Raw genomic sequence first — 26,808 nt, forward strand, 5'->3', positions numbered from 1 at the left:
TGTGCTCCGCAACAAGAGAGGCCGCGATAGTGAGAGGCCCGCGCACCGCGATGAAGAATGGCCCCCACTTGCCACAACTAGAGAAAGCCCTCGCACAGAAACGAAGACCCAACACAGCCATAAATAAATAAATAAATAAATAAATAATTTAAAAAAAAATAATAAAGTACAATACATGAGATTACAAAGGGAGCTAGCTATATAAAAAAAAAAAAAAAAAAGAAGAAACAAGAGGAATTTTATTCAAGCCAAACTGAGGATTATATCTCAGGAGACAGACTCTCAGTAGTTCTGAGAACTGTTCCACCTGTCAGAAGTCGAAGGCACATATACATTTTTGAGACAAAAGCTCATACGTCAAAATGATATGCTGATATTTATATAAAGTTCACTCCCGTCTTTGAGGAGCTCTGGTTAATGTGTAATGCAGATGTACACTGCATATTAGGGAGGGAGGGAGGAGGCCCAAATGGACACAGAGAAAGAACTTTAATTTTTTTTTGTCCTGCCTGAAAATATAAATTTTGTTTCATGAATGTAAAATATCTTATAACTGTTTCCAGATAAACTATTTAATCAAAGTCAATCTTTTCCTTAACAGGATTTAGAAATCACATGAGGCTGAAAGAAAAAGAGTTTCCTCACAAATCCAGACAATTTTATGCTGCAATTGCAGAATATGGTTCACAGCTTTACAATTACCAGGTGATGTTTTGTTAAATCATTTTGTATGCCACTCATTTAAAGTCTAATACACTAGATTTGTGATTCATTACCCTTTCCTTCTTCCCTGTTTCTCCCTTTTGCAATGAGAATGTCTATCCTATGCTGCTATGTTTGAAAGCAGATAATGTGTTTGATTTCACAGCTTCATAGCTGGAGGGGAGTTTGCTTCAGGATGAATTGTACCTGGGGTCTCATCCATATCTGACTTGGATGATATTTAGTTGAGGCTTTGGACTTTAGACTTTTAAGTTGATGCTGGAATGAACAAAGACTTTTGAGCTGTTGGGATAAAATGGATGTATTTTGCATGTAAGAAGGACATTAATTTGGGGGGCCAGGGTTAGAATGTCATAGGCTGAATATGGGTGTCCCCCCCAAATTCATATGTTGAAACCTAACCCCAAGTATTAGGAGGTGGGGCCTTTGAGAAGTGATTAAGTCATGAGGGTGGAGCCCCCATGGTTGGGATTAGTGCCTATTAAAAAAAGATAGCCCAGGGACTTCCCTGGCGGTCCAGTGGTTAAGACTCCACAGTTCCACTGCAGGGTGTGTGGGTTCGATCCCTGGTCGGGAAACTAAGATCCTGCATGCCACATGGTGTTGCCAAAAAATAAAAATAAAAAATAAAAAAAGATACCCCAGAGGGCTCCCTGCCCTCTCTCTGCCATGTGAGGACACAGTGAGGAGACACTGTCTATGAACCAGGAAGTGGTTCTCACCAGATACCATATCTGCTGGTGCCTTGATCTTGAAATTCTGTCTCCACAACTGTGAGAAATAAACTGTTATTTATAAGCCAACCAGTTTCTGGTATTCTGGAGCAGCCTGAACAAACTAAGCCAGCACCCCAAGGGAAGCTTCAGCATGTGGAAAATGGCAACTAGCACTTCAGTTAACCACTGCCTGGAGCTGTGGACAGAATGGCCTCACAGCTGTCCTGAAGCTAGTTAGAGCAAAAGGGACTTAGCCTGAGACCAGACACTGGTGTCCTCTCTCTGGTGCACCCCAGCGCTCCAGATGTTACCTTGTCTATCCTATGCTTTGGCCTCTGAAGATGAGAGAAGGGAGGAAGGACAGGAGATTCGGTCAAGTCAACCACTGCTCCGCGGAAAGAAGGGACAGACCAATGAACTCCATCCAGTCAATGACCTTGGACCTGAGTTGGTGCCCTCTTCCCTGGAAGTTATATGATTTAAAATTAGATAACTTGTGGCAGTTTTGTTATAAAAAAAAAAAAAAAAGTACTGGCCACGTGAGGCATTTGTGAACACTTGCATCCAATTCTTCCCAGCTCGAAGTATTGGAGCCACATTCTAAGGCATAAAGCTTTGGGTCTCAGTCGACATTACCTGTAAAAACAAAACAGTGCTCGCCTAGGCAGCGCACATACAAAAACTGGAACAGTACAGAGAAGATCAGCACGGCCCCTGAACAAGGATGACTAGCAGATTCATGAAGGCTTCCATATTTTTAAGAGTAAAATAGTTAACAATGACAAACAAGGCTGTGGCCCTGTCCACAGCTGTTTCTCTGCCTTTTCTACTCAGCCCTGTCATTTCTCAGGAGGCTGTTGATTCCACACCTGTTCAGTTGACTGTAGATGCCAACTGGTCCTCCTTCAATGGGCATGTTTTGGGTCAGGCAGCAGGTGTTTCATCAGGAGCTTTGTTGGAGATGCTGTGCAGTCCTACTGAAGGCTCTGGACATCTGTCTTAACCTTCCATGGGGCTCTGTACACCTGCCCGGAAGGAAGCTCCGGAAAGGTTCTTAGGAGCCCCAGCACCATTCTTATCACAGGACCCTTGTGGAAGGGATGGATCACCAGCCGTATCCAAAGCAGCCTCTGCTGCATCTTTGAGGTTTTCTTTTTTCCCTGTGGATGCCAACCCATCTTTCACGTGTTATCTTCCTTTTCCAGTCCTTCTTTTCTCTTCACTTTCATTTCCTCACTTTTTTTTGGTCTGATGGCTTTTTTTTTTAAGCTTTTTTCTTTTTAAATTTATTACTTTATTTATTTTTGGCTGTGTTGAGTCTTTGTTGCTGTGCACGGGCTTTCTCTAGTTGCGGTGAGTGGGGGCTACTCTTCGTTCCAGTGTGCAGGCTTCTCATTGTGTTGGCTTCTCTTGTTGTGGAGCATGGGCTCTAGGTGTGCGGGCTTCTGTAGTTGTGGCTCACGGGCTCTAGAACGCAGGCTCAGTAGTTGTGGTGCACGGGCTTAGTTGCTCCGTGGCATGTGGGATCTTCCCGGACCAGGGCTCGAACCCGTGTCCCCTGCATTGGCAGGCAGATTCTTAACCACTGTGCCACCAGGGAAGCCCTCGTCTGATGGCTTTTTATACTATATTTGTTCCTATAGTGGAAGCCACGTAAAGTCCTTTTGGAAATGAGGCAAATAAAAATGCTTTTAAAAATCCGGAAAATGTTAGCTTTCAAAGAACTCTCATATTCATTTATCAGCAAATTAATGAAGGCATATTTTCTGTATGTTCTTTTAAGGTTAGAACAGAAAAAAAGTAACAAGTGCAGAACACTGCCCCTACCGACAGGAAACCTATTCAAACAGAAACTGAAAAACTAGAAGTAAGAATTTCTCCCTACCAAAAATAAGCTCCCACATCCACATCCCATCAAAAGAAAAATGTTGAGGAGAGCCTATAAGAAATTAAATTGCCCACTAATGAGAACCTACCGTTTAGCACAGGGAACTCTACTCAGTGCTCTGTGGTGACCTAACTGGGAAGGAAATCCAAAAAAGAGGGGATATACGTATATGTATAATTTGATTCACTTTGCTGCACAACAGAAACTAACACAACATTGTAAAACAACAATACTCCAATAAAAATTTTTAAAAAATTAAATTGCTCAACAGAAAAACAAAAGCAAGGTAACTGTTTTCTGTGTGGCGTGCTGTGCTCCATTCCACTCCATTGTCACACAACAGTGTGGATGAGATGTCCCTCCCGCCTTGCACCATTTTGGCAGAACAAACTGATGGGAAGTCAGAGTCTTTGAAACAAAAAAGCAGACTTGTCCGCTGAGAAGGATGGGACATTATTTCCCAGACAACACATGGATGGGCACTGCAGTGGCTGGAAAGTGACCCCCAAGAAGCTATTTCATGGCCTGACCCCCAGAACCTGTGCATGGAAACTTTATTTGGAAAAAGAGTCTCTGCAGATGTAATTAGGGCTCCTGAGATGAAGTCATCCTGGATTTCCCAGATAGGCCCTCAACCCATTGACACGTGTCACACAGATAAGATGAGACATGCAGAGGAGATGCACCTAGGGGAGAAGGGCGTGTGGGGACAGTGCGGCCACAGCAAGACCGGCAGCCTCCAGAAGGTGGAAGAAGCAAGAAATGGAATCTCTCTTGAGCCTGAGAGGAAAGTGCGGCCCTGCTGACACCCTGATCTCGGACTTCTGGCCTCCAGGCCTGTAAGAGAATCCACTTCTGTCATTTTAAGCTGCTGGGTTTGCAGCCGTTGGTGGGGGAGCCTAGAACCCACGAGGTACGTGGAGCTTCGCACACAGAGGAGCTGGCGGAAGGAAGCTGGGTGGGCAGGGGCTGCAGCCTGGGAGCAGCCCCTCTGTCCGCCGTCCCGTGTGGACCTCCTCCGCCACGCCCTGTGTGCATCCCAAACAGCAGCAGCGTTGTCAGACTGGCTGGGCACCCGCTGTTCAAACATGAGGTGGTCCTGTTGAGACACCCTGCCGGCATTAGGTAAAGGCCTGCAATTTGTCTGATGGCATGCTGATGGAATCCAGCCATCGGCTTCCTTGCAGAGAAAGGGGGTGCCCCTCACTGTGTGCAGGAACAAACCTCAGGTCTGGATGCTTCCGCATCTCCTCTAAATATAACTATTTGCAGGAAGGTGCAGGTGTCTTAGAGGCTGTGGGTCCCACTTGCCACACGTCTCTATCGAGGGTGGCAGTGTGATTCCTTCCCCTTTGCAAATAGGAAAAATAACTCCACCTGAGTAGGCAGGATTTGGAATGATTTTGTTTTGTTTTGTTTTGTTTTCTTCAGGCCAGGCTTCGAATGCCAAAAGAGCAACTGGAACTTTTAAAGTGAGTGAGATGTTCTCGTGTGTGTGACTTTCTGGTGTGGGTCCAAACGCTGAAATGCTTTTGTAAAATTATAAAACTAATTTCTACTTCTGAGGATCATTCTTTAAGGAAATATACACTGGGAGGTGCTTTCAATATTATTTATTATTTTTTAAAAAAAGGAAACCACCAAGATGAGAAAAGCAGGTCGAAGGTTAAACATGTGGAATGGAGAATTATGAAGCCATTAAAATAATTCTAAAATATATTTACTGATCTGGGAAGTGCAGTGGGACACAAAATTATTTTGTAACAATGTTTTTGCATGGAATAAAAACTGTAACAAACACACCAAAATTTAACAGTTTTTATTTCTTCAAAATTTTATATTGTTTCACAAATTGGGAGAAAATACTAGATAAGTAGTGCTTCCATTTTTTTCAGCATAAAGAAATACCCATTGGCTTGCCATTTTCTTATTCTTTCTAATAACTTTCAAACTGTACAAGTAGCAGAGCCCATACTTGGAAAGTAAAATCTTGCACCCTGGAGCTGGTGAAAGGCAGCTGCCCCCCACCTCCACCCCTGGCTGGATCCTCCAGCTCCCCCCTCGCCTGCCCAAGGCTGGTCCACAGAGCCTCAGGGCTTGGTTGGGAATCTCCTGCTCTGTACCCCACTCAAAGTACAAGGTGTTCCCCATCCTAAGGAGGTGAGAGGGGGATTTAAGATCCACACTGTGAGATCACCCAGCTCAGGTCAGGGTGGCTGCAGTCCCCAGGGGAGGGATGGGACATGCCTGCACAGAGCACACCCCAAGCCCTGGGATGCCCTCAGGACGGCTTCCCTGAAAGTCTTTGCTTTTCACATGTAGTGAAGGGCAGTGCTTTTGACCAAGGGGCATCCCCTGAGCGCCCCTTACTTGGGGTTTCTCTCTTCTGCAACGTAAAGCACCTCTTCGTTTTGCTGGCCCTGAAGCCCAGCCCTGGGGGGCGCCAGGGAGCCCACCACTTCCTCCCTTCACAGTGAGGGTCTCCATTCACAGGAAGGAAAGCCAGACTTTGGAAAACAACTTCCGTGAAATTCTATTCTTAATTGAAGAAATAGATGTTCTGAAGGCCTTACTTAGAGATATACGGGATGGTCTGCACGGTTTCAGCTGGACTGCAGACGGAGACCACGCTGAAGGCTGGGACCACACTGAAGTTGTGGACGAGGTGATGTGGGCATTGGCAGGGAGGCGGGGCTCGTCTGACCTTCAGTTGTCACATCCACAGCTTATGTGAGTGGGGAATGGGGCGACAGCTGGGCTATGGTCAGTGTCCTCTAGAAAATTCTTCCCCAGCAGTAGCTTACATTCAATAAAGCTTGCCCCTGGAAACACACTTTTTCATAATTGTTGTGTCACAGGGAAGATTTTGTATTGCAAGAAAACTGACTTCCCACCCAAATAAGTAACTGATTCTGTCTTATTTTGCACTTAAAAAACAAAAGAAGACAAACAAAAGCTCATTCAGAAATGACAGTCTCTGAAAGTCCATACACAAATACTTAAATAGTAAAATATTTTTATTCAGGGACCTAAAGCTCGTGTATTTGACCTACTCAGCACCAGGTCGGCAACATTATGATGAAGACCAGTGAGCTTGGTTTTGCCTCTTCTCCCCCCTTATTAGCAGTAACTTCTTTCCTTTCCTTAGGTTCTGCTTTTTGAAAGACACAGAAAGCTGACACTGACCACCACTGCCACGGCCCTGGGACAAAGTGCTTCCTCAGTTAGAACTCAGACTGTTACGTTCTCTCAGGACACTTGCTTATTTAGACTCAGAACATCCTTAAGAACTCAATATTAATTCAAACGGTGAATAATTTCTAACACAAGCAATCATGTACTCTATGTAAACTGCCTTGATCCCCAAATACCTACAGGGAGTTCTCTGGCGGTCCAGTGGTTAGGAATCTGTGCTTCCACTGCAGGGGGCACAGGTTCGATCCTGGGTTGGGGAACTAAGATCCCACAAGCTGCAAAAAAAAAAAAAAAAAAATATATATATATATATATATATACATTTAACCAAATATTACAGAACATTCAAGTCTTTATTACTAAGCAGAGACACTAAAAGGGGCACCCAGCAGGTCACACGCATCCTCATCTGACTGCCCCACTGTGAGAGCGTGATGGAGTGGTTGTCAGGGCTTCAGAAGGGGCTTGAGTCCAGCCTTGCTCTGTGGCCTTGGCAAACGGCCGAACACATCTCAGCTTGGATAATTCAGCTGCCTGAGAAACACCGAGCCCACTGACCTGGGAAGGCGATATTAAGAATCTGTGTGTGGTGCTGGGCTCCATCTGCAGCTTGGTCAACGCTCAGTGTTGTTATCATTTTGCAGATTAGGAAACTTGGGTCCAAATCAACACAGTAAATTGTCAAAACTCAAGCAGTTGACAGAGATTGTTAACAGGAAACTCTTTTTAAAATTTGTACAGGAAACGTCAAACTTGGTAAATTATGTACTTAAAAAGTTGAGAGAAGATCAAGTCCAGATGGCCGATTACGCCCTTAAGTCAGCAGGTGAGTAAAGAAGTGACAAGGCCAGTATAAAAAGTCGATGCTTCAAAAGCATCTATGTCCTCTGTGTTTCTTTATCTGGTGTTTATCTATCTGGTAACTGGAAAGGGAAGAAAAACTAACAAACCTAGACAATAAAGCGGAGAATAGAAATGGTTGTAAGTGAGTGCAAATCTCAGACAGAGCACAAACTGTGCGTCTTCCTTAGCGCGTGTGACGTACACTAAGAGCACCACAGAGAAAGTGCGCCTGCCACAGGGAGGCTGGGGATGCATCACAAACATTATAACATTTTATCCTCTATATACGAAAACGACTACTAATGACTAATCTAAATGCATTATTAGTGATTAAGTGATAGTGTCTCAAGACTGTATATAATCTTAGTATACTCCAAAAATATATTCTTAAGTGCTTAGACTGTGAATCGTTAACCTTAATATTGCCTAGAAGCCCCCGCCTGTGGCAGTGTATGACCATGGGCTCAGTGAAGCATGGGGCGGGGTGGGGGGGAAGGAGGAGGAAAGGATGCAAGAGAAAGAGGGAGGAAATACAAAGCACACAGAGGAACGCTAATTTTTATCAAGTGACAAAAGCCAAACTAATATTGCGGGAATAAATTTGTGTCCTGCATGGAGTAAAGAGCATTTGGACCAGAATGATTATTAGTCGTGTGTGTGTGTGTGTGTGTGTGTGTGTGTGTGTGTGTTGAGAGACAGAGCAAGAGGACAGACGCCTGACTTTGAATTCCCTGAAGCCTGAGAGGTATGAGCTTAGATAAGGTGGGAAGGTAACTCACAGAATGTTTTTTTTGTTTGTTTGCTTGGGCATAAATTTATTTATTTATTTATTTTTGGCTGCATTAGGTCTTCGTTGCTGCGCACAGGTTTTCTCTAGTTGCGGCGAGCGGGGGCTACTCTTTGTTGCCTTGCGCAGGCTTCTCATTGCGGTGGCTTCTCTTGTTGCGGAGCATGGGCTCTAGGTGCACGGGCTTCAGTAGCTGTGGCATGCGGGCTCAGTAGTTGTGGCTCATGGGCTCTAGACCGCAGGCATGTGGCATGCACTCAGTAGTTATGGTGCATGAGCTGAGTTGCTCCGTAGCATGTGGGATCCTCCTGGACCAGGGCTCGAACCTGTGTCCCTTGCGTTGGCAGGCGGATTCTTAACCACTGCACCACCAGGGAAGTCCGAGTCTTGGCATTCTGATACAGCCTTTTGATGCCTTCTTCCTATTCTGTTGAATACATTTACAACTTCCATTTGGAAAAACCATAATGACAAAGGTCCGTAGATACCCTATGTAGAACAAGGAATAGCAGAAAACGTTATGGCTTCTGAATAAATGTTAGCATGATGCACAGCCAGCTTCTGGTTAGGATGAGATGGAGAAAAGCCTAGGGCAGCCTTTCTTCCTTGCTGATGACATACAACTAAAAGAGTTGGACAAAATATAAAAACCAGCTACCTGAGTATGATGAAAAGTAAACAAAAGGAGGCAGACTGTGGAGGGAAGTAAAAGACTGGAAATGTGGCCCGTGCAAGGGTGAGTTTACCATTTTTCTTTTCTCTCGAAGCTTGAGCTGAGGCTTGAGCTGCAGTGACAGAGCCGCAAGGTGGTGACAGTGCGGTGGGTGACTAAAATTGTGAGAGAAACTCCACCGTTCTAGAAAGAACCAGAACAAAATAGTCCTGTCGGCCAGAGAGTGTAGGAGGAAGGCTTGAGAAGGCCGGACAGGAGAGCAGACGTCCTGACCTCGTGTGTGTGGCCTGCTGCTGGCTTGCCTCGTAGCTTCTCTTTCACGGAGACGGACCCACGGCAGCACAGCAGCGGCTCTGAGATTTTGACAAAGATTTAGCCACAGCTCGGGTCTTAGACTGTCCACTGAGGGGCACATGGGCAGAACATGCCTATTGTAAAGGCTCTGAAAATGGAACTGAGATTGTTACCACCTCCCATAGAAAAGGAGGGGCATTTATGGTCTGAACATTTCTGGTTGATTGTCTGATGAAACAAACAAAAGCACCCAGAGTCTCACAATATAATATTCAGTATGTCTAGGATACAGTTCAAAATTAGTCAACATACCAAGACCTAGGCAAATGTGACTGATTTGCAAGGGGAAAGAGAACCAGCAAATGCCAACCCACTCCATCAGGACACAGATGTTGGATTATCACACAGAGACTCTGAAGCAGGTAGTGTAACTAGGCTTCAAGTAGTAAAGGTAAGTACAGCTGAAATGAATGAAAAGCTATGATCTCTCAGCCAAGACAGAGGAACTATAGAAAAGAACTAGATGAAAATTTGAGAAATGAAAAATACATCTGAAAAAAATTCATTATATGGGCTTAATAATAGGACAATGACAAGAGAAAAGAATTAGTGAAATTGAAAATCAGTAGAAATTATCCAATCTGAAGAAATGGAAAAAATGGAAACAATTTTGAAAAAAATGAAAAAGCTTCAGAGACCTATGGGACATATATGAAAAGGTCTAACATTCTCATCCTTGTAGTCTCAGAAGCAGTAAGAGATAAATGCAGAAAAATAATTTATTTGAAGAAATAATAGCTGAAAACATCCCAAATTTTGTTAAAAATGTAAATTTATAGATTCAAGAAACTGAGAAAATCAGAAACAAGATAAAGTCAAGGAAAACTACATCCAGACACATCATAAATTTCACAAAACCAAAGATGAGGAAGTCTTGAAAGCAGCAAGAGGAACAAAACACACACATTAATATGGGAGAATAATGATACAAATGACTGCAGATTTCTTATCGAAAACCAAGGAGACCAGAAGAGAAGGGAACTACACTGTAAAGCACTGAAATAAAGGAAATGCCAATGCAGATCCAGTAAAAATATCCTTTAAGAATGAGGGTGAGGGACTTCCCTGGTGGCGCAGTGGTTAAGACTCCGTGCTCCCGATTCAGGGCCCCAAGTTCATTCCCTGGTCAGGGAACTAGATCCCACATGCATGCTGCAACTAAGAGTTCGAATGCCGCAACTAAGGAGCCCACCTGCCACAACGAAGACCCAGTGTAACCAAATAACAAAAAACAAAAAAAGAATGAGAGTGAAATGGAGTCATTCTTAGATGAAGGGAAACCAAGGGACTTCTTTGTCAACAGATCTGCTAAAGGAAGTTCTTCAGGGCTAAGGGAAATGACACCAAAAGGAAACTTAGAACTTAAGGAAAGAAGAAAGAACAACAGATAAGACGAATATCTATAACTATGAGACAATTTTCCTAAGTTCTTTAACATAGGTATGACTGTTGAAAAGAAAAATTATAACATTAGCTGATGGGGTTTTAATATATGTAGATGGACAACTCTTAAGGAAAGGTCAATGGATGAAGTTAAAGGAACCTCTTGGTAAAATATTAACTCTAAATTGACTTTGAAAGGTTAGTTATGTGTATTAAGATTGCCAGAGCAACCACTAAAAAAATACAGAGACAAAGTGTGTACAGAGGGAACATACCTCAACAAAATAAAACCATATATGACAAACCCAGAGCTAACGTCATACTCAACAGTGAAAAGCTGAGCACTTTCCTCTAAGATCAGGATCTAGACAAGGATGCCTACTCTCACCACTTTTGTTCAATGTAGTATTGGAAGTCCCAGCCACAGCAATCAGAGAAGAAAAAGAAGTAAAAGGCATCCAAATGGGAGAAAAAGAAGTAAAACCGTCACTATTTGCAGATGACATGATACCATATGCAGAGAACCATAAAGACTCTACAAAAAAACTATTACAACCAATAAATGAATTCAGTAAAGTTGCAGGATACAAAATTAATACATAAAAATCTGCTGCATTTCTACACACTAATAACAAATTATCAGAAAGAGAAATAAAGAAAACAACTCAATTTACAACTGCACCAGAAAGAATAAAATGCCTAGGAATAAATTTAACTAAGGAGATGAAAGACCTATACTCTGTCCTAGTCAACACTGTACTAGAATTCCTAACAGTAAAGTAAGACAAGAATCAGAGCGGGAAGGGGAGGGAAGAGTGGGGGTGTGGAGGGGAAGAGAGGGAAAGAAGAAAGAAGCAAGCAAATTGGAAAGGAGGAAATAAAAATCTCTGTATTCACAGACAACATGATGATTTATGTAGAGAATCGTCAAAAAATCTACTAGAACTAATAAGTGAAGTTAGTAAGTTCAACTGTATATATATAATTTTTAGATGCTAGTAATAAGAAATTGGAAAAAGAAATTTTAAAAACAGTCTTATTCACAACAGCAGTGAAAAACATGAAAAACATGCTAAAATTAAAAAAAAAAAAACCCGCTAATGAAAGAAATAACAGAAGACCTAAATAAGTGGACAGATCTTCCAAGTTTGTGTATTAGAAGCATCAATATTGGTAAGATGGCAATTCTTCCTAATCGGTCTATTGATTCAATACAATCCCAGTCAAAATCCCAGCATGATTGTTTGTAGAAATCTACAAGCTCTTTCTAAAATAGCCAAAACAGTTTTGAAAGGAAGAACAAATTTGGAGGACTCACACTGATTTGAAACCTTACTATAAAGCTACAGTAATGAGAAAATGTGATGTCGATAAAATTAATGAAACATAATTAAAAGTCCAGAAATAGTCCCACACTAATTAACTTTTGACAAAGGAGAAAAAGCAAGTTGATGGTGCTGGAAGAGTTGGACATTCATATGCAAAAATAAACCTTGACTCACAGCTCACACCTTACAAAAATTAACTCAAAATGTGTTAAATGTAAAAAGTATGATCTAAATATAAAGCTTAAAGCTATAAAACTTCTAGAAGAAAAAATAAGAGAAAGTTTTTGTGACTTTGAGTTGGGAAAAGATTTCTTAGACACAATACCCAAAATGTGATCCGTAAAAATAAAAGAATGGATAATTTGGACTTCATCTAAATTTAAAACTTCTGCTTGGAAAAAGCCATTGAAGAGAATGAAAAGACAAGTCACAGGCTGGGAGACAGGATTGCAAACCAAATACTTGACAAAGGACTTATATCCACAATTTATAAACACTCTCAAATTTCAATGGTAAGAAAACAGCCAATCCAATAAAAAGTGGGCAAACGATTTGAAAGCCACCTCATCAAAGAAGATATATGCATGTCAAAAAAGCACATGAAAAAATGCTCATCATTAGTATCCATTAGTGAAATGTACATATACCCATTAGAACAGCAAACAAACAAACAAAACCTGACACATGAAATGGTGGCAGCAATGGAAAGCAAGCAGAACTCTCACACGTGGCTGGTGAGAATGTAACGTGGTACAGCCATTTTGGAAAATCCTTTGCCAATTTCTTTCTTTCTTTTTTTTTAATTGAAATATAGTTGATTTACAATGTTGCATTAGTTTCAGGTGTACAACACAGTCATTCAATATTTTTATAGCTTATACTCCATTTAAAGTCATTACATATAAAATACTGGTTATATTCCCTGTGCTATGCATTATATCCTTGTATCTTATTTATTTTATACCTAGTAGTTTGCACTTCTTAATCTCCTTCCCCTATCTTGCCCCTCCCCCCAGCCCTCTCCCCTTTGGTAACCACTAGTTTGCTCTTTTGTATCAATGAGTCTGTTTCTGTTTTGTTATATTCATTCACTCGTTTTATTATTTAGATTCCACATATAAGTGAAAACATACAATAATTGTCTTTCTCTGTCTGACTTACTTCACTAGGGTATGACATTTGACAATTTCTTATGAAGTTAAACATAACATGTATGACCCAGCAATTCCACCTCTACGTATCAATATTTACCTAAGAGAAGTTTAAACTTATGTTCACAATAAAACCTGTCTGAGAATGTCTACAGCAACTTTATTCATTGTCACCAAAACTGGAAATAGATGAAGGAATAGCTAGTTGTGATGTATCCATACAGTGGAATGTTACACAACAATAAGAAGGAACACATTCATTATACCTGCCAGGAAGCTCAAATGTATCAATTGTGCTAAGTGAAAGTAGCCATATTCAAAAGGCTACTACTGTGATTGACTACAAAGAGACAGCAAGACAGAAGGTCCAGAATAGGCAAATGTAGATAGCAAGTAGGTCAGTGATTGCCTAGGGATGGGGTGGGGTTTGGGGGAGTGGGGAGTGACCGCTGAGCACAATAGGGTTTCTTTGGGGGCTGATTGAAAGTGTTCTAATGTTGATTTCAGTCATGGTTGTACAACTCTGTGAATACGCTAAAAACCACTGAATTGTACACTTTAAATGAATAAATTGGGTAGTATGTATATCTCAATAAAGCTGAATAGAAACTTAAAAAATGAGAATGAGAAAAGTGAATTTGAATTACTTAAAAACCCTACCTGCCACAATTAGCGTTTTCTGAACTAGATTATGGCTGGGGTGGGGTCAGTCCTCACATCAGTATGTGGAAGTTTAATTCCCGTCCAATCAGTCCAGCAGGAACATTCACTGACCAAGCAGACGGTATCAGCACTCAGAAACAAGGTACTACAAATAACTCCATTTCGTTTCTTTTGATGGCTGAGTAATATTCCATTGTATATATTTGTAGTGAGGTGGATGGAGTTAGAGTCTGTCATACAGAGTGAAGTAAGTCAGAAAGAGAAAAACAAATACAGTATGCTAACACATATATATGGAATCTAAGGGAAAAAAAAAAAAGGTCATGAAGAACCTAGTGGCAAGACGGGAATAAAGACACAGACCTACTAGAGAATGGATTTGAGGATATGGGGAGGGGGAAGGGTAAGATGTGACAAAGTGAGAGAGTGGCATGGACATATATACACTACCAAACGTAAAATAGATAGCTAGTGGGAAGCAACCGCATAGCACAGGGAGATCAGCTCTGTGCTTTTTGACCACCTAGAGGGGTGAGATAGGGAGGGTGGGAGGGAGGGAGATGTAAGAGGGAAGAGATATGGGAACATATGTATATGTATAACTGATTCACTTTGTTATAAAGCAGAGACTAACACACCATTGTAAAGCAATTATACTCCAATAAAGATGTTAAAAAAAATATGACAAGGAAATAACCATGTAGACAAAACCAGAGCATTTTAAAAAATCTGTATTCTACAAACATACCAGAAAAAAAAAACAAACAACAAGGTACTCACAGGGTTGCCAGGTAAAATAAAGGATGCTCAGTGAAACTTGAGTTTCAGGCAAACAGCAAACAATTTTTTAGTATATGTCCCAGATATTGTATGGGACGTAACTGTACTAAAAAATTATTCATCGTTTATGTAAAATTAAAATTTAACTGGGAATCTTGTGTTTCTACTTGCTAAGTCCTGCAACCCTGGGTACATTCACTATTTCAAATCCTACCATCTTAGAAAAGGCACTGGTGATCTGATATTCATCACATATGTGTCTTTTTAATGTTGTATTGTGATATCCAGATGGAATTTAAGGAAGTGATTTGCATTTTCTTTATTTCTTATGTGTCAGATACATTTTGCTTCTAAAATGAAGTAACCTGAAGAGATAATATTTGATGAGTATATTTTATATTTCTTTGATTAAAATGAAAGCTCAATAAATCTGCAGAATGTCTGTATGAATACAACTTGTTAGTACATTTATGACATTGCTGGTCATTCTGCTTTTGTTTTTGAGTGAATTGGGCTTATTTATCACATGCGGTGTTGAAATATGGGGATCCATATGTCTCCTTAGCTAATAAACACAGTACACATAATACTTCCATGTCTAAATCAATTGCTCCAGATTTCAATTTTTTATTGTAATATCAGTTCCAGAAATTTTGTGAAACCACACAGAGCAAGCATGGTTTTCTCAAAGTGACAAAATTTCAGTGGTAGTGAAAGCTGAAAGTCATACTTTTCTTATCAGTTTCCTGGTATGCATTTTACCTTATTTGTAAGTTGCCCAGTAATAGTTTTCCAACAACATTAAAATCTAAATGGTGTTTTGAATTGTGTGATTTTTTTAATTTTAAAAATTATTTTATAATTTCAGGAGCCTCTGTTCTTGAAGCTGGGACCTCAGAAAGTTACAAAAATAATAAAGCAAAACTCTACTGGCATGGGATTGGGTTCTTAAATTATGAAATGCCTCCAGATATCATTCTCCAGGTAAAAGCTAGATTTAAAATAACCTGTTTATATTTTAGGATTCTGTTCCTATTACTTATCATGAAAAGTATTAATGTCTGAAATGGAAACAACGCTGAACTTGTCAGAGAACCTGAAACTGTCCTCTTGCATTTCTACAGTCGTCAAACTACGTGAAACATTTCCTACTTATGGGCAATGAACTATGATTAATTAATTAATTAATAATTATTTATTATTCTAAGATCAGTGAACTAGAGTATACACTTCTCAAATAAAACATACACATTCCATATCTTTTCTTTAAGTTGATTCTGTGGTCTTCCTTTTCCACTGAAAACTTCAGTCACTCGACAAACACTTGTTGAAGATGCATGACCCCTAAGTGCAAGCACTGCGTCATGTGCTGTTCAGGCCGACACATTTTTATAAAGTCCAATTATAATAGGAGAAATTTCCAAGTAAGATTTTCACTATTATTTCAGTTCAATTCAAAAGGCACTAGACACCAACTGACAGTACAGCTCTTCTTAACTATAACTACACACCTGAATTTATTTCCAGTCTAGAAATACCTTCAGGGGCAAATGTATAGATCTCACTCCAGAGTACAGTCTAGATCTAGAAAATGGTAGACATCATCTTTCTTCCTTACCACCAGTATAGCCTGCTTCGCTATCACCACCATTATCATCACCACTACTACCATCACCACCACCATCACCATCATCACCTGCCATCATCGTCACCACAGTGACTGCTACCACCCTCTTCATTACCACCACCAGCACTGTCTTCACCAGTGCCTTCACCACTCATACCAACTAGCTGCCTGTAGCGACTTACAGTCTAGTTAGAGCAATAAAAGAAAACATACTCACGCAATAAAAGGCTCTGATTGACATCAGCACAACCAAAACTATGGGTGTCATGGAAGCTTTCCTGTTTGATACATCCCACACAGTGCCTTCATATTATAGGCATAAGCAAGTTCTTTGGTCAATAGTGATTAGCTGGCCAACATTGTAGGAGTGGATTTATATAAGCAGATAAAAGATTAATGCAGTGCTTTCTTTCCAGCCGGATGTCCACCCTGGGAAGTGCTGGGCCTTTCCAGGTTCCCAGGGTCATGCCCTAATCAAGCTTGCCAGGAAGATCATACCAACTGCTGTTACCATGGAGCACATCTCAGAGAAGGTGTCTCCCTCAGGAAACATCTCCAGCGCACCCAAGGAATTTTCTGTCTATGTGAGAAGCTGTCTAAATCTTCATTCAGAAGGGGTTATAGTAGGTGATTGGCTAGGAATTGGGAGCTGGGATCTCATCTGAACTGTGCAGCTAACCATTTGTATCACTGTGAGAAAATCATTTACTTCCTGGCTCCTGTTTTGTCATCTACAAAGTAAGAGGGTTGGACCAGATGGTTACTATTACTTAATTCTATTTTTTACTTTTATCAAAGTTATATGTGTATAATTTAAAAAGAAACATTTCCATGTTTATAGGGAAACATGATTTCCCCTTGTCCCACTTCTCCCACCCCAATTTTTACCCTCTGGAAGCTTCCACTTGCAACAGTTTTAGCTGCTTATGTCATTACTGCCTTCATATTTGCTTTTACTGTTATTCCTTGATTTTTCAGTTTTGACTATTATCTACTGACTTCCTCTAATGGAAAATGGAGATTAGTTCTCTTCCATGCCTCTCCCATTCTCCCAAAATGTTTATGTCTTAACTTAAAAAAAACAAACAAACAGGTTTATTGAGATAAAATTCACACTCTGGCGATTCAGTCATGTAAAGTATACACTTAGTGGCTTTTGGTATATTTACAGAGTTGTGTAACCATCAACATGATCAATTTTAGAATATTTTTACTATTCTCCAAAGAAAGCCTGCACCCCTTAGCTGTCACTTCCCATCCCCCACCTCACTCCCCCAGCCGCTGACAACCACTAATCTACTTTGTACCTGTAGGTTTCCCTATTTTGGATATTTTGTATAAAATGGAATCATATAATACGTGGTCTTTTGTTTTTTTGTTTTTTTTAAATTTGTTTATTTTTGGCTGCGTTGGGTCTCTGTTGCTGCGTGTGGGCTTTCTCTAGTTGCAGCGAGCGGTGGCTTCTCTTTGTTGCAGAGCACGGGCTCTAGGCGCTCAGGGCTCAGTAGTTGTGGCTCACGGGCCCAGTTGCTCCGCGGCGGCATGTGAGATATTCCCGGACCAGGGCTCGAACCCGTGTGCCCTGCACTGGCAAGCGGATTCCTAACCACTGCGCCACCAGGGAAGTCCTGGTCTTTTGTGAATGGCTTCTTTCACCCAGCATAATGTTTCCAAGGTTCATTTATGTTATAATGTGTCAGTACTTCATATTTTTAATCTCTGGATAATATTTTCTTATATAGATACACCCCTTTTATTGATCCGTTAGTCCGTTGCTGGACATTTGAATGGATCCCACCCATTTGACTATTATGAATAAAGCTGCTGTGAGGAGCTGGGTACAAGGTTTTCTGTGGACCTCAGTCTTCATTTCTCTTGGGTTTGTGCCACAGAGTGGAATTGCTAGATCACATGATGAATCCGTGTTTCATGTGTGAGACACTGCCAGACGGCTTATCTCAGTTTCAATCCATAGCCAACGTTTTCATTGTGACTCTGTGAACAATATTGTTTTAGTTGAGTCATACAATGCACTGGAATACTATTTTCTTTACATGAAAATTTTGATGTTCTTGAGGATAATTGCCTCATTTTAATTTAATTTGTTTTGTTATCTATATTTCTATCATGAAAACATTTCCAACCTCTTCTTCAGATGTGTAAATATCCTCCCATTCTGCCCATTCATGTCAGATACTTTATAAATAATTTATTTTTTATTTTTTAAAGATATCCTCTGGAACACTGCTCATCTGCTCCAACCTGGTTGCTGGCCAGGCCTGATGCACAACTGTTGTCAGGGGGTTTCATGTCCACATCCTGAGGATTTGACTTATTTAATCTATTTTTTTATTAACATCTTTATTGGAGTATAATTGCTTTACAATGGTGTGTTAGTTTCTGCTTTATAACAAAGTGAATCAGTTATACATATACATATGTACCCATATCTCTTCCCTCTTGCATCTCCCTCCCTCCCACCCTCCCTATCCCACCCCTCTAGGTGGTCACAAAGCACCAAGCTGATCTCCCTGTGCTCTGCAGCTTCTTCCCACTAGCTATCTATTTTACATTTGGTAGTGTATATATGTCCATGCCACTCTCTCACTTTGTCCCAGCTTACCCTTTCTCCTCCCCTTACCCTCAAGTCCATTCTCTAGTAGGTCTGTGTCTTTATTCCCATCTTGCCACTAGGTTCTTCACGACCATTTTTTTTTTAGATTCCATATATATGTGTTAGCATACTGTATTTGTTTTTCTCTTTCTGACTTACTTCACTCTGTATGACAGACTCTAGGTCCATCCATCTCACTACAAATAACTCAGTTTCGTTTCTTTTCATGGCTGAGTAATATTCCATTGTATATATGTGCCACATCTTCTTTATCCATTCATCCAATGATGGACACTTATGTTGCTTCCATGTCCTGGCTATTGTAAATAGAGCTGCAGTGAACAGTATGGTACATGACTCTTTTTGAATTATGGTTTTCTCAGGGTATATGCCCAGTAGTGGGATTGCTGGGTCATATGGTAGTTCTATTTTTAGTTTTTTAAGGAACCTCCATACTGTTCTCCATAGTGGCTGTATCAATTTACATTCCCACCAACAGTGCAAGAGTGTTCCCTTCTCTCCACACCCTCTCCAGCATTTATTGTTTGTAGATTTTTTGATGATGGCCATTATGACTGGTGTGAGGTGATACTTCATTGTAGTTTTGTCTAATCTATTATTTTAAAAATCTTTTCTATCTTATTTTTCTTCTGTGTTTTCTGTTCCACCTTCTGGAATATTTTATCAATTTATATTTTAAACCCTATGCTAAATTTTTCATTTCTGCTGTCATGATTATTCTAAGACTTTTTTTCTATAAATACTCCTTTTTCTAGAGTCTATATGTTTTCCTATATTACTGGATGCAATTACAGTTTTGTTCCATGTTTTTAGCTCCCTCACATCTTTACTCCCAAGTACCCCCTTTCCTATTTGTTAACAGGGGCTCCATGTTTCTTGTTAGTTGCTTTCCACATGTGTCTGGTGACGCTTGTCACATTTAAGAGCTGAACAGTCAAAAGCTGGCTTTTTCTGCACACATGAGAGGCAAGTCAACAGTGAGCTTCATGGCTAGATGGTCTGGTTGGAAACTGCAGAGTGTGGTATCCAGAAGTTTGACCCCAGGAATCCTGCAACCTTGTGCCCAGGGGGTTTCAGCTTGGCCAATGTGCTGAGTGTGGAGGTGCACAGCCCACCATTCATGCAGAGGTTATACCTTCACCTCTTATTTTTGCCGGGTGCTCCTGAGGTCAGCTGTCCTAGACCTGGGAGGGAAAAGATAATCTCGTTCTAGACAAGGGCAGGGGTGATGACTAGGGTCTAACTGCTTCTTAAAAAGACAGTTAGCCCACTCTCAGATGTAGGGACTCCTCAACCTCATGCTGGGCCCCACAGCACGGCCCCAGCTCTGGCCCTTTCTGGGCCCTTGCAGTAAACATCAGCACCAGCATGCTGCTGATTCCCCCTACAGCCAGGGTAGCGTGAGTTTTCTCCAGGCCACTACACCAGTCACCATCTGGCTATCTCCACATGTTTTTCTCTCAGTGTCTGATCCCGTGTTTTCCTCAGAAGTTTATGCCTTACTTCAATCCCTTCATGTTCCTATCCAGAGGAGGGCTCAGAATTAAACAAGGGTGCTCAGCCTGCCTTGTGTGTCATTCAAACGCCTTTAAATGACATGGTCCTGGAGTTATAAAACACAGAAACTATTGTCCTTTAATGCAAGCCTGATGCCATCCACAGTCAGTGTCTGCAGACACCTATAGTTGAGCTATGTTGGATTTGAGCAGATCAAACCCTATCTCACAAAAGTGTGCACAGTTGCTCATTATAGAGGGATTTTATGGATGAATCCTTCAGTCAAGAATCCTTTAGTAAGAAAAATTACTTCTCATTGTTTTTCTCTAATATTAGTGAATTTATGAACCAAGTGAAATTAAAATAGAATGATAAAGAAGGTGAAAATAAAACTAGCATGCCTCACAACAGGTTAAAGGAACTATATGAGACTTTATATATATATATATCTCAAATGTGAAATATGTAAATTGATATGTCAATATATAGATTAATGTATATATTATATATAATATATATTATATATAATAGAATATATTATATATAATTGAATATAATATAATATATATTATATAAAATTGTGAGTGCATTATTTAGTCATGATGTATCCAATTCTTTTAATAAATTAATTTATAAATAGTTTAAATGTTGATATTATGATTTTCATTATATTGAATAAAATGACTGAACTCATGAAATCTTTATTTTGTTGTGTTACTATGATTCAATGAACCTAACAATAAACTTTAGATTTACAAGGTAAATTAATTTCCACCAGTGTGCTCTCCTCTCAAAAATCTTCAATTTTAAAGGGTAGAGAGAAGCAAGAAGAACTACAATCCTGCAGCCTGTGGAACAAAAACCACATTCACACAAAAATAGACAAGATGAAAAGGCAGAGGGCTATGTACCAGATGAAGGAACAAGATAAAACCCCAGAAAAACAACTTAATGAAGTGGAGACAGGCAACTTTCCAGAAAAAGAATTCAGAATAATGATAGTGAAGATGATCCAGGAACTCGGAAAAAGAGTCGAGGAAAAGATGCAAGAAATGTATAACAAAGACCTAGAATAATTAAAGAACAAAAAAAACATAGATGAACAATACAATAACTGAAATGAAAACTACACTAGAAGGAAGCAATAGCAGAATAAGTGAGGCAGAAGAACGGATAAGTGACCTGGAAGACAGAATGGTGGAATTCACTGCTGTGGAACAGAATAAAGACAAAAGAATGAAAAGAAATGAAGACAGCCTAAGAGACCTCTGGGACAACATTAAACGCAACAACATTCGCATTATAGGGGTCCCAGAAGGAGAAGAGAGAGAGAAAGGACCAGAGAAAATATTTGAAGAGATTATAGCCGAAAACTCCCCTAACATGGGAAAGGAAATAGCCACCCAAGTTCAGGAAGCGCAGCGAGTCCCATACAGGATAAACCCAAGGAGAAACACGCTGAGACACATAGTAATCAAACTGGCAAAAAATAAAGACAAAGAAAAATTATTGAAACCAGCAAGGGAAAAATGACAAATAACACACAAGGGAACTCCCATAAGGTTAACAGCTGATTTCTCAGCAGAAACTCTACAAGCCAGAAGGGTGAGGCATGATATACTTAAAGTGATGAAAGGGAAGAACCTACAACCAAGATTACTCTACCTGGCAAGGATCTCATTCAGATTCAATGGAGAAATCAAAAGCTTTACAGACAAGCAAAAGCTAAGAGAATTCAGCACCACCAAACCAGCTCTGCAACAAATGCTAAAGGAACTTCTCCAAGTGGGAAACACAAGAGAAGAAAAGGACCTACAAAAACAAACCGAAAACAATTAAGAAAATGGTCATAGGAACATACATATCGATAATTACCTTAAACGTGAATGGATTAAATGCTCCAACCAAAAGACACAGGCTTGCAGAATGGATACAAAAACAAGACCCACATATATGCTGTCTACAAGAGACCCACTTCAGACCTAGGGACACATACAGATTGAAAGTGAGGGGATGGAAAACGATATTTCATGCAAATGGAAATCAAAAGAAAGCTGGAGTAGCAATACTCATATCAGATAAAATAGACTTTAAAATAAAGAATGTTACAAAAGACAAGGAAGGACACTACATAACGATCAAGGGATCAATCCAAGAAGAAGATATAACAATTATAAATATATATGCACCCAACATAGGAGCGCCTCAATATGTAAGGCTACTGCTAACAGCTATAAAAGAGGAAATTGACAGTAACACAATAATACTGGGGGACTTTAACACCTCACTTACACCAATGGACAGATCATACAAAATTAAAATAAATAAGGAAACAGAAGCTTTAAATGACACAATAGACCAGATAGATTTAATTGATATTTGTAGGACATTCCATCCCAAAACAGCAGATTACAGTTTCTTCTCAAGTGCGCACGGAACATTCTCCAGGATAGATCACATCTTGGGTCACAAATCAAGCCTCAGTAAACTTAAGAAAATTGAAGTCATATCAAGCATCTTTTCTGACCACAACGCTATGAGATTAGAAGTGAATTACAGGGAAAAAAACGTAAAAAACACAATCACATGGAGGCTAAAGAATACATTACTAAATAACCAAGAGATCACTGAAGAAATCAAAAAGGAAATCAAAAAAATACCTAGAGACAAATCACAATGAAAACACGATGATCCAAAACCTATGGGATGCAGCAAAAGCAGTTCTAAGAGGGAAGTTTACAGCTATACAAGCCTACCTCAAGAAACAAGAAAAATCTCAAATAAACAATCTAACCTTACACCTAATGGAACTAGAGAAAGAAGAACAAACAAAACCCAAAGTTAGCAGAAGGAAAGAAATCATAAAGATCAGAGCAGAAATAAATGAAATAGAAACAAAGAAAACAATAGCACAGATTAATAAAACTAAAAGCTAGTTCTTTGAGAAGATAAACAAAATTGATAAACCATTAGCCAGACTCATAAAGAAAAAGAGGGAGAGGACTCAAATCAATAAATTTAGAAATGAAAAAGGAGAAGTTACAACAGACACCACAGAAATACAAAGCACCCTAAGAGACTACTACAAGCAACTCTATGCCAATAAAATGGACAACCTGGAAGAAATGGACAAATTCTTAGAAAAGTATAACCTTCCAAGGCTGAACCAGGAAGAAACAGAAAATATGAACAGACCAATCACAAGTAATGAAATTGAAACTGTGATTAAAAATCTTCCAACAAACAAAAGCCCAGGACCAGATGGCTTCACAGGTGAATTCTATCAAACATTTAGAGAAGAGCTAACACCCATCCTTCTCAAACTCTCCCAAAAAATTACAGAGGAAGCAACACTCCCAAACTCATTCTATGAGGCCACCATCACCCTGACACCAAAACCAGACAAAGATACTACAAAAAAAACAAAATTACAGACCAATATCACTGATGAATATAGATGCAAAAATCCTCAACAAAATACTAGCAAACAGAATCCAACAACACATTAAAAGGATCATACACCACAATCAAGTGGGATTTATCCCAGGGATGCAAGGATTCTTCAATATACGCAAATCAATCAATGTGATACACCATATTAACAAATTGAAGGATAAAAACTATATGATCATCTCAATAGATGCAGAAAAAGCTTTTGACAAAATTCAACACCGATTTATGATAAAAACTCTCCAGAAAGTGGGCATAGAGGGAACTTACCTCAACATAATAAAGGCCATATATGACAAACCCATATCAAACATCATTCTCAATGCAGAAAAACTGAAAGCATTTTCTCTAAGATCAGGAACAAGACAAGGATGTCCACTCTCACCACTATTATTCAACATAGTTTTGGAAGTCCTAGCCACGGCAATCAGAGAAGAAAAAGAAATAAAAGGAATACAAATTGGAAAAGAAGAAGTAAAACTGTCACTGTTTGCAGATGACATGATACTATACATGGAGAATCCTAAAGATGTCACCAGAAAACTACTAGAGCTAATCAATGAATTTGGTAAAGTTGCAGGATACAAAATTAATGCACAGAAATCTCTTACATTCCTATACACTAATGATGCAAAATCTGAAAGGGAAATTAAGGAAACACTCCCATTTACCACTGCAACAAAAAGAATAAAATACCTACGAATAAACCTACCTAAAGAGACAAAATACCTGTATGCAGAAAACTATAAGACACTGATGAAAGAAATTAAAGATGATACCAACAGATGGAGAGATATACCATGTTCTTGGATTGGAAGAATCAATATTGTGAAAATGACTATACTACCCAAAGCAGTCTACAGATTCAGTGCAATCTCTATCAAATTACCAAAGGCATTTTTTACAGAACTAGAACAAAAAATCTTAAAATTTGTATGGAGACACAAAAGACCCCGAATAGCCAAAGCAGTCTTGAGGGAAAAAAATGGAGCTGGAGGAATCAGACTCCCTGACTTCAGACTACACTACAAAGCTACAGTAATCAAGACAATATGGTACTGGCACAAAAACAGAAACATAGATCAATGGAACAAGATAGAAAGCCCAGAGATAAACCCATGCACCTATGGTCAACTAATCTATGACAAAGAAGGCAAGGATATACAATGGAGAAAAGACAGTCTCTTCAATAAATGGTGCTGGGAAAAGTGGACAGCTACATGTAAAAGAATGAAATTAGAACACTCCCTAACACCATACACAAAAATAAACTCAGAATGGATTAGAGACCTAAATGTAAGACTGGACACTATAAAACTCTTAGAGGAAAACATAGGAAGAACACTCTTTGGCATAAATCACAGCAAGATCTTTTTTGATCCACCTCCTAGAGTAATGGAAATAAAAACAAAAAAAAAATAAACAAATGGGACCTAATGAAACTTCAAAGCTTTTGCACAGCAAAGGAAACCATAAACAAGACGAAAAGACAACCCTCAGGATGGGAGAAAATATTTGCAAATGAATCATTGGACAGAGGATTAATCTCCAAAATATATAAACAGCTCATGTGGCTCAATATTAAAAAAAGAAACAACCCAATCCAAAAATGGGCAGAGGACCTAAATAGACATTTCTCCAAAGAAGACATACAGATGGCCAAGAAGCACATGAAAAGCTGCTCAACATCACTAATTATTAGAGAAATGCAAATCAAAACTACAATGAGGTATCCCCTCACACCAGTTAGAATGGGCAGCATCAGAAAATCTAGAAGCAACAGATGCTGGAGAGGGTGTGGAGAAAAGGGAACCCTCTTGCACTGTTGGTGGGAATGTAAATTGATACAGCCACTATGGAGAACAGTATGGAGGTTCCTTAAAGAACTAAAAATAGAATTACCATATGATCCAGCAATCGCACTACTGGGCATATACCCAGAGGAACCATAATTCAAAAAGACACATGCACTCCAATGTTCACTGCAGCACTATTTACAATAGCCAGGTCATGGAAGCAACCTAAATGCCCATCGACAGACGAATGGATAAAGAAGATGTGGTACATATATACAATGGAATATTACTCAGCCATAAAAAGGAACAAAATTGGGTCATTTGTAGAGATGTGGATGGATCTGGAGACTGTCATACAGAGTGAAGTAATTCAGAGAGAGAAAAACAAGTATCGTATATTAATGCATATATGTGGAACCTAGAAATGGTACAGCTGAACCAGTTTGCCAAGCAGAAATTGAGACACAGAAGTAGAGGAAATATATATGGACACCAATGGGGGAAAGGGTGGGGGGCGGTGGTGGTATGATGAATTGGGCGATTGGGATTGACATGTATACACTGATGTGTATAAAATGGATGACTAATAAGAAAAAAAAAATTTGATAGTGGAAAAAATAAATAAATAAATAAAGGTTAGAGAAGGAAGGTTAAAAGCACAAGGGAAATTGCATACACAAATCAACAAAAGCTTACATTTTGGATGGAGCTATTTGTGTGATTATAGTTTGGCAAACTGGTTAAGTTTCACGCATATTGGCTCAATATGGGGACTCATTTAGTGTTTATTTTATTCAACGTATAGCAAATACATTTATGAGGCCAAAGTCAATGCTGGAATTTGCTCTGTCATCTCTCTCTCTCACCTCTCTGTTTATCTCTCTATCTGAATCTATTCAGCCCTTTGATTAGCCTGTTTCTTGCCTAAGAGTTCCCCCACCCGAGTTAAACACCTTTTGGGTTTATAGGGCAGTACTGGCACCTAGCATAGCGCTGTGCCCCGGGGGACACCCAAAGATGTCTGGAGAATCGTTGCTACTTGAACAGACACTTGCCTCCATTTACTGTAACTGAACACCCATTCATTACAACCTCTGTGTCTGTTGCTTTCTTTACAGGGCATCTCGAAACAATGTGAAGGAGAAGAAGTTTTCCTAGGTCAGTTTATATATAATAAAACAGGAACCACCGTTCAAACATTTGCACTCCAGGTATGAGACCCTTGGGAAAAGATAGGGTATCAGTGACTCCATCCCAGGGAGGGATTTGTTGGGATTGCTTGATGCAAAGTGGTGTGTGTGAGAATAATTATGACAAAA

At 39.7% G+C, this 26,808-nt stretch overlaps 1 protein-coding gene and 1 non-coding gene across 2 annotated transcripts in view; both read left to right on the forward strand.

Annotated features, from left to right (window-relative positions):
- Positions 1–26,808, forward strand: part of SUN3 (Sad1 and UNC84 domain containing 3) — a 38,015-nt gene that overhangs the window by 10,222 nt on the left and 985 nt on the right. The window contains exons 3-9 of the mRNA XM_007178354.2: positions 602–705; positions 4,759–4,799; positions 5,821–5,992; positions 7,264–7,348; positions 15,353–15,468; positions 16,528–16,695; positions 26,608–26,700. Coding sequence (XP_007178416.2) covers positions 602–705; positions 4,759–4,799; positions 5,821–5,992; positions 7,264–7,348; positions 15,353–15,468; positions 16,528–16,695; positions 26,608–26,700 — 779 coding nt within the window. The remainder of the gene's footprint in view (positions 1–601; positions 706–4,758; positions 4,800–5,820; positions 5,993–7,263; positions 7,349–15,352; positions 15,469–16,527; positions 16,696–26,607; positions 26,701–26,808) is intronic.
- Positions 2,092–2,198, forward strand: LOC114237218 (U6 spliceosomal RNA). Its single transcript, XR_003622929.1, has one exon. It is a non-coding gene; the product is annotated as a U6 spliceosomal RNA (small nuclear RNA).

Source organism: Balaenoptera acutorostrata, chromosome 7 (assembly GCF_949987535.1).
Source record: "Balaenoptera acutorostrata chromosome 7, mBalAcu1.1, whole genome shotgun sequence".
Classification (NCBI taxonomy): Eukaryota; Metazoa; Chordata; class Mammalia; order Artiodactyla; family Balaenopteridae; genus Balaenoptera; species Balaenoptera acutorostrata.